The sequence below is a fragment of the Neofelis nebulosa genome, chromosome 7, assembly GCF_028018385.1.
Source record: "Neofelis nebulosa isolate mNeoNeb1 chromosome 7, mNeoNeb1.pri, whole genome shotgun sequence".
In the NCBI taxonomy this organism is placed as follows: Eukaryota; Metazoa; Chordata; class Mammalia; order Carnivora; family Felidae; genus Neofelis; species Neofelis nebulosa.
In genome coordinates this window covers 71,164,520-71,173,738 of record NC_080788.1, presented here as the reverse complement: position 1 = coordinate 71,173,738, position 9,219 = coordinate 71,164,520, and the positions used below count along the sequence as shown (strand labels likewise).

The following is a 9,219-nucleotide window of genomic DNA, read 5'->3' as shown; positions in this document are numbered from 1 at the left end:
TTCACTCATGTAAAATTTAGGAACAAAACAAATGAGAAAAGGGAAAAAAAGAGAGAGGCAAACCAAGAAACAGACTCCTATCTATAGAGAATAAACTGATGGTTACCAAGGGAGAGGTGGGAGATGGATCAAATAGGGTCAAATCCCCAAAGATGGGGATTAAGGAGTGCACTTGTGCTGAACAAGTGTTGTATCAAAATGTTGAATTACTATATTGTACACTTGAATTTAATATTATACTGTATGTTAACTGACTAGAATTTAAATAAAAACTTAGAAACAACAATAACAAAAGAGTATTTACAGCCACAAATGTCCTCCTTGCCCAGCTCAGTGGATGGCTGCCATGTCTATTCTCACCCCAGCAGAAATCTGGGGTTTTATTCTGTGCAGAAGTCTCTGAGCTGCAGGATACCAGGCACATACCTTAATCCTAAACCTAACCTTAAACTTAACCTTACCCTTAACTTTAAACCTAACCATTACCCAAATGATAACTCCCCCAAGCCCCTAATCCCCAACACTAAACCTAAACCTAACCTAACCCTCTGGAGAAATCTCTGAACTGCAGGATACCAGGAACATACCCTCACCCTGGTCCTAATCCTGACCCTAACTCTAAACACATATCTGGAGGGGAAAAAATGACATGGTGTATACATACAATGGAATATCACTCAGCCATAAAAAAATAATGAAATTGTGCCATTTGCAAGGATGTGGGTGGAGCTAGAGAGTATTATGCTAAGAGAAATAAATCAGTCAGAGAAAGACAAACACCATCTAATTTCACTCATACCTGAAATTAAAGAACCGAAACAAACAAGCATGGGGGAAAAAAAGAGGCAAACTAAGAAATAGACTCTGAACTATGGAGAACAAACTGATGGTTACCAGAGGGGAGGTAGGTGGGAGGATGGATTAAATAGGTGATGGGGATTAAGGAGGGCACTTATGATGAGCACAAGGTATTGTGTGGAAGTGTTGGGTCACCATATTGTACACCTGAAACTAATATTATGCTATATGCTAACTAACTGGAAATAAAATAAAAACATTTTAAAAAGGCCATTTACTATATGAGTTCACTTACATGACAGTCTAGAAAAGGCAACCTAGGTACAAAAAAACAGATTCTATTATCAGAACCAGAAGACAGGAGAGAGGGATAGACCACAAAGGGGCACAGGGGAATTTGAGGGTTGAGGACATTTTCCTATAATCTCATTGTGATCGTTCGTTACATGGCTATGCATTTGTCAAAACTCACAAAATTGTATACTAAAGACAGTGATTTTTTTTTTCTATTTGTAAACCATATTTAAAAACAAAAAAGCTTGATACTGGTACAAAGAATTGATTATAGACTTTTCAGGGGTATCAATCACCCCTACCCCATGTAGGCCCCATGAATCAATTTATCAGTGGACTCAGAAAAAAAGAAGAGACAAATATTGGTGTTATTACTGAAAAATTTGTTTTGGACTTACAACCATGTACCATAGTACTGTTCATGCCACGGCACAACTGCAAATTTAGTTCACTCTTTCCATCCATGGGCTGTAAACTTTCTGAAACCCTGGATGAGCCTTCTGGCACACTGTGCCAGGCTCACAACATATGTGAAGGATGGTTGGAGGCACTGTGTCTGGGGCAACTCAGTAACAAAGTTAATACACAGTAAGTAGGGATTATGTACTAAATGTACTTTTCCAGCACCAAAGAGCAGTTACCCAGGCACTGAGCTAAATAGTAATGTGAGGCATCATCTGTGTGCATTTTCTACATAGATTCCCAGCAAAAACTACAAGTATAATAGCAACACTAATAATGTATTTTGTAAAGATTAAAAACACGCTGGGGTGCCAGGGTGGCTCAGTCTGTTAAGCATCTAACTCCTGATTTCGACCAAGGTCATGATCTCAAAGTTCATGATTTTGAGTCCGGAGTTAGACTCTGAACTGACATTGTGGAACCTCTTGGGATTCTCTCTCTCCCTCTCTCTGCCTTTTCCCCACTCATTCTCTTTCTCTCTCTCTCTCTGTCTGTCTTAAAATATATAAATAAACTTTAAAAACATGCCAAAATTATAAAAGAAATGTATAAAGAAGTTTTTATAGATAGAGAAGCTAAGTAGATAATTTATTCATTTTTTCAAATTTGCATTAGAAACAGTAGTGAAGGGAAGATTTTTTTTAAGTTCATTTATTTATTTTGAGAGAGAGAGAGAAAGGAGAGAGCATGAGTGGGGGAGGAGCAGAGAGGGAGAAAACGAGACTCCCAAGCAGGCTCTGCACTATCAGCAAAAAGCCCAAAGTAGGGCTTCATCTCACAAACAGTGAGATCACGACCTGAGCCGAAATCAAGAATCAGACCCTTAACCCACTGAGCAACCCAGGTGCCCCAGTGAACAGAGGATTTAAATGCATGTCTTCCAGAATGGAGATGTCATGCTTTAACCATTGATGATGACAGAAGAGGGGTTTCCTATCTAACAATTACATCTACTGTTTCCTTATACAGAACTTGAAATACATTAAAAGTTTATTCCTTAATAATGTCCAAAACAAAAAATTGCCTCTTTGGAAACATCATCTACAAAGTGGGTTTTGAAATTATATGTCGAGTTCTTATCTTCTTAATGGCTGCTTTTACTTCTTGATTCCTTAATGTATAAATAATAGGATTTAAGAGAGGTGTAAAAATTGTATAAAACACAGAAAGAATTTTATCTACAGAGTATCTGCTGAAGGGCCATACATAGATAAAGACACATGGGGCAAAGAAGAGAGTCACAACCGTGATGTGTGCCGAGAGAGTGGAGAAGGCCTTGGCGGAACCACTAGCAGCACGGCGCCTGACTGAGTGTATGATGACCGTGTAGGAGACAAGCAAGAGGAGGAAGCAGACCAGGGACAGGAGGCCACTGTCAGCAATGACCAGCAGTTGTAGCATGTAGGTATCCTTGCAGGCGAGTTTGATCACAAGGGGAAGGTCACAGAAGAAGCTGTCCACCACGTTGGGACCACAGAAGGGCAAATTCAACATGAAAGCCATTTGACTAGATGAGTGCACAAATCCAGCTGTGTAGGAGGATAGCAGCAGCCCACCAAGCACTCGGGGGTTCATGATGGACATGTAATGGAGGGGTTTGCATATGGCAACATACCTGTCTATTGCCATGGCTACGAGCAACATCATCTCACTCCCACCTAGGAGGTGCATGAAGAACATCTGAGAATAACATCCCCACCAAGAGATGGTCTTCTGCTTTCGGAGGAAATCCACAATCATCTTAGGGGTAGCAAAAGAAGCCAGGATCATATCAATACAGGAGAGGTTGATAAGCAGAAAATACATTGGTGTGTGAAGGCGTGAGTCAAAGGTCACGGTGACCAAGATGAGGAGGTTTCCTAACACAATCCCAGCATAGACCACGGAGAATCCTAGGAAGAATAAAATCTGAAGATTCTGAGATTTGGAAAGTCCCAGCAAAATGAACTCAGACACCACTGAATGGTTCACAGTTTCCATGTTATCAACTTTATGTCATCATAATCAAAATGAGTAAGAATTGTGGGCAGAAAAGTTGTGTTTACACAAAGGATGGTTCATGTTGGTGTCTAATTTTGATACTCAGACAGGTGAACTTAAAGCACCTCCCACTTTTGGGAAATTTTATTGGTCAGTGATATTACAAATGGCCCAGAGCAGCATTCCAAACAGTAAGAAGAATTCAGACTATACATTTCTGAAAGACAAAAACAAAAACAGCACATGAAATCACAATCATATAGACTGTGAACTTGGATTCCAAAGCCCTCAATACGACACCTAGCTGAGTTACTCATTGGGCAACATATGACGAGTATCTCCTTTTGAGGGTTATTTTTCCTCCTCAGTAAACAAACAAACAAAAAATCAAACTCCATGATATTGAATGCCTCTTTGTGCTATAAAGATCTCCATAAATAAGATAAGGATCATGGTGGGTTCCACATTCACAGAATATTATTGAGTTTCTTAACCTGGAAATGATAAATGTAGAAAATATAGCAAGGATTCTAGAGACCCATACTTTGAAAGAGATTCTGGTAAAGAACAATTAATTAATGTCTTAAATTAAGTCTTCCTTATAAGTTTTTAGGTCCTGAGAAAAGCACATCTTCTCTTTCCTGCTCCATTCTTGCATGAATCCCTCACAGCTTATGCTAATACCAGTGATGGTCACTGCACATTAGTAGAGTCAAACCATGAATTTACATATGTATACATAATATATATATTGCATATATAATTCATTCACTCAAAATTTAACATTATTCACCTCAAATGCCTCTTCTGTAATTTTAAGCAGGATATACCAAGGATGTAGAAAGTCCCCAGCCAAATGGAACTGAATTTATTTTCTTTTCAGTGTGTATTCATTCATTCATTTGTTTAGTGCTATACAGAGGACCACTGGTTAGCTTGTGCATGTTTACTTATCACAGCTTCAAAATGATAAAATGAGGTAATTGAGGTAACTGACTGATGTGGGTAATAGAAATACCATTCTTTCACTACAGTCATCTAAATTTATACCATAGCTTTCCCATCAGCCCATCCTTATAACAACACTGGTTTTGTTGGCTTTGTTCTTAAAAAAATATTTTCAACCATAATAGTTCCTCAGTTATCTAGGTTCTTAAAAAGCTCCTGCAGTAATTAAAGCCTTCCTTTTGTGCCATTGTTTTTTACCAGAGAGGGGAAAATACTTTCATAGGAAAGTGCCTCATGTGAATCCCAGGAATAGCCTCGCATCTCCTTTTCCCATATTCCCATCAATTTCCTGCAATTTATGCTCCCAATCATCAGAAACAGAAGGAAGAAGCATCATAATGCTGTACACTCTGTTTCTCTGAGGCAATCCCATGGGTACATTTATCCAACTGGGGATGTATTTTTCCTACATAGACATATCCTCTGGCCAAGTTCTTACTCTGAGAAACTTGGATTGACACAAATTTGGTACTAAGCCACATTAAGTACATAAAGTTATTTTCATGTTTAGAAAAGTTGTATCTTCTTTCAGTTTTATGGGTAATATTTAAAATATCCACACTACGCTTTTTGAAATCTCATTTTTAAAACTGCATTTGAGGAGAACAGGATAGACTTCAAATATACATGAAATAGTTTATACACATTCTTGCATATTACTAATATTTATTGAAGGAGTGAATGAATGAATAAAATATATATGAATATTCAGGATCTACATTAAAATCAGTGTTAAAGCAACATCCATGTAAATTAGGAATTTTAAGCATATTTACTTTTAAATGTCAAATTGGATGTTGAAGCATTTTTAAACAGAAACAGAATAACCATTCCAATAAAATTGTTAGAAGTACGTATTTTTCCCTAATTTATTTTTGAAAAGGATCAAAGTAGCTTATGTGAATGGAAAATAAAACATGGCACACAGAGCAGCAGGATATAACAATCTATTTCCTGGATAAACAATCTATTTCCTGGATATCCTCTGAGAACAGTAATATACACATTAGTACAGTGTGTGTGTGTTCTTTGTGTGTTGTGGGTACTAGTATATGTTTACATTTATATGCTTTTTATTAAAACCATAGTGTTCAATGCTATTTATTGAGAGAATAGTGTTCACATGTATAGTTATTTTCCTTGGGTTTGTCAATACATTAAAAATACATTTCTAAGAGCACATGAAAATCCAAATCATTTTCTAGCTATATAGAATTGCATTTTATTGATGATGCATAATGTAATTACCCCACAAATATAGTTTACTTTTAGGAATTGAACATTACTCATAAGAATTCTGTTTTCATCCTATCAGTGTCTCCTTAACAAAACAATTACCTAACTCCCATATCAATCCCCAAGTTCACCTAGTCCTTCACAATCAGCCTCTCATCTACTCTAAATATCCAGTATTGTTTTCTTATAGTGCCAAAATACAACTTCGGTTTTGGTAAAAAAAACAAACTTGTGGTTTTCTGTATTCCCCGTCCATTTCTTTTTTTTCTATCCGTACATGTTTTTTTCTTTTTAGGTAGACAAATCCTGTCCATATAGCCATATCCTTCAGGACACCTTGAGGCCTCTCTTTTATAAAACCCATACCAATTTCCAGTGTATTTATGGTCCATTTCATGTGCTCTACCATTTGCTTATTCACTAGGTATACCCTGTGCATTAGGTGTAAATATTCTGAAATTGAAGGAACACTAGAATAAGAGCTATGGAAATTTGTTCTAATCCAAGGTCTCTCATTTTTGGTGTTGTGATTCTTCTTTCCCCAGATCACTTTTAAGCTCCTTGAAAATAGATCAGTTATTCTTATATTCTCCATAATAGATGCTACAGGGGTCATCAATAGAGATGTTGATGAAGTGAGTGAAAGCTGACAGATATTTAAAGAGAAAACTTTGGAATAATGCATTAGTGATAACTGTAGAAAAGATAGGTTTATTCAAAGTCAAAGCATTTTTCTACTTTTTATGTTTTTTTCTGCTTTGATAGTGTAACTTGCACCAATCTGTAATATTTGTTTAAAGCACATTTTTACATATTAGTTTTTACCCTAAACCATAGACACAGACACACATGCATACACCTTCTCCCACACACTCCCTACAAGTGTAGAAGAGGCAAGGGGTGACAGAGTAAAAAGAAAAATTTTATGTTTTCAAGGGAATCATTTTGATTATCTGCCCAGAATCCCCCCTTCCCATAGAAACAAAGTTCTTTAGCTTTCTTCTTACTGTAAACAACTTTCAAACTGTTCTAAAATGGCTGAGGAGAAAGATATATAAACAGCATTTTATAAAAAACAAATGAAATCAACATTTGATGCTTAATTCTAAGACACAGACTCACCGTGCAGAAAATATAGTTGAGCTGAGTATTAGAAGTAGAAATTTAATCACAGATCACAGGCATCATATTATGAAGAAAAAGGACAAATTGTGATTGATCTACAAGTTGCTTGATCTACAGAGAACAATCTGTCAAACTACTTGAGAATATATGAGTAATTTATTCCATTAAAATGAATGTTTAAAAAGTTTTGTAATCTTAACACAGAAGAATATGAAATAAAATCTATTATGGCTTAGTTTTGCCAAAAATCATATTCTTGTCCACATGATACTAGTCATCTGAGCTGATATTTGTTGTTTGTTTGCTTAACAGAACAGGATAAATTGAAGTGTTAAGTCTAGTAGGTTTATAAGCACAGGGTATAACACATTTCTTTGGAAAAAAGAAAAAAAGCAAAGATTTCATTCAGCTACCTACTTCTTGAGGCGTCACCATTTGGCATGGATTGGAAATGCTCTCAAATGTATATTAGTAATGATATGGACATTATGAAGTTTGACATGAAAATTCTTTAACAAATGGAAAATAATATCACTTGAAGTATATCAAAGTGTACTCAATTATTTAATTTGCCCCATACTGTCACACTTATAATGAAAATATGCTGTATTTGTATGGCAACTAGAATGATAATGCCTTCTAGAATTCTCTAATGTTATCATGGTGTTCACCTAAAGAACTTTTCACATTTGACTCTACCTATGAACAACGGGATTGAAACTCAATATCTAGAAATGGTTCTATATTTTTTTAATGTATGTTAAAGCTTCCCCTACAACTTACCAGTTTTACAGTGTTTCAGAGCATTACTTGAGTCAGACACATTGAAACCTGGAGAGGTTCTCTTTCCAAAAATAATAGTATTTCCCTAAAATAATGACAAATGTTAATATTTTCTCTATTTTCTCCATCAAGAGTCATATATATTGAGAGGGTAGTAATATAGATGTGATGTATTTTGAGACCTAACAATACCCAACTGATGATAAATACCAATGGGAATTATTAAAGATGCCATGTTGTTTTCCCTGAATGACAACAGAGAAAACTTTTTATGGCATTGCACACTTATAGGAATTGACATGTTTTACTATCAACAACAGTTAAGCAGAGGACTATAAAACCACTATCAGGTCTGGAATGTTCCAAAATGAAAACTTACTTGAAGAGTATTAAAAAAGGTCAATCACAAACACATAGCTACCTTTTACTGTATATTACACTTATGCCTGGCATTATTATAAGCATAACTGGGTCTATCAAAACAGAAGATATAAAGATATAAAGCTGGGGAACTGCAGTCTCCCCATTTCCTTAGTCCCACCTCTGGTTCTAAGAAATGTTTCCTGTGGAGTATCCCTTTGGCTCTCTTTCATATCCAATTGAAAAATATATCTATCCAATATATTAGCCATATGTTCATGCCTCTTTCCATGCCTATTTAAAGTAACATTGAATTTCTGTTTCTGTGTTTAATGAGACCACTGTTCCAAATGTGATATGAAATGTGATATAGCCAGATAATCCAATGTTCCTTTGGTCCCTTTTGTAGATTAGTAAAAGCAAAGTGCCTTTCTTGATCAGAGGAATTGTTCCACATGAAATACATTGATAGACTCTTAATTGTATTTTCGCTGGCTGCTTCTGTAAGATTGATAAGAAACCATGCATCACAGCCATTAACTCAGGAGATCAGTGGGTGAGCCCTGATGAACTGATGGAGCCAACTGCTCTGTCCCAGAGAACCCTGAGGTGGCTGGACAGATTGAAAGCATAGGTCCTGGCTGGGTTTGCCAACATTATTGCTAAACAAACTTGGATAAACTCATTGCAAGAGAAAACAATAACTCAAGAGATAAGGGTTTAGAAAAGAGGGAAAATTTTAGTTCCAGGGGCCTATATCTGTGTGAACTGGCAGGCTCAAGCCTTAACAACTGAGCTCTCTGCTTGCAAGGTGGACACCTAGAATTTTTTAGGACAGGTTTAGGGGGTTACATGCAGGAGAGAAGGCAGGGAGCACATGATCACAGATGAGGTCAGTATATGTTTAGCCTCTGATCATGAGCAAGGAAGGGGATATGGGGGGATGTCTTCTAGGCATTCCATTGCTATCAGGGCTTTTCTGATAAGGGGACTGGAATGTTTCATTCATTGTCAATGTTCTAATAAAGTGCGATATAACTGTTGGGGTCTATAGTTGAGCAAGAAGTCTCACTAACAAAAGGATAACCAAATCTAGAGCTGAGTAGGTGTCAGTTCTACTGAATCCCTGTTTTTAGACCACTGGGGCTTCTGGAAGGAGTCCAGTATGATTTA

General features: G+C 36.5%; 1 protein-coding gene across 1 annotated transcript; it reads right to left on the bottom strand.

The window, feature by feature from the left end:
- Positions 1-2,595: 2,595 nt before the first annotated feature.
- Positions 2,596-8,533, bottom strand: LOC131517932 (olfactory receptor 4K13). Its single transcript, XM_058740561.1, has 2 exons — positions 8,521-8,533; positions 2,596-3,542 (listed from the first exon to the last, which is right to left on the bottom strand). Exon 2 carries the CDS (start codon positions 3,532-3,534, stop codon positions 2,596-2,598), a length of 939 nt encoding a protein of 312 aa, XP_058596544.1. The 5' UTR covers positions 3,535-3,542; positions 8,521-8,533.
- Between the last annotated feature and the right edge of the window lie 686 nt (positions 8,534-9,219).

What these genes read in the sequence shown, in the direction of transcription:
- LOC131517932 (XM_058740561.1), bottom strand. Translation starts at nt 3,534, where the DNA reads ATGGAAACTGTGAACCATTCAGTGGTGTCTGAGTTCATTTTGCTGGGA.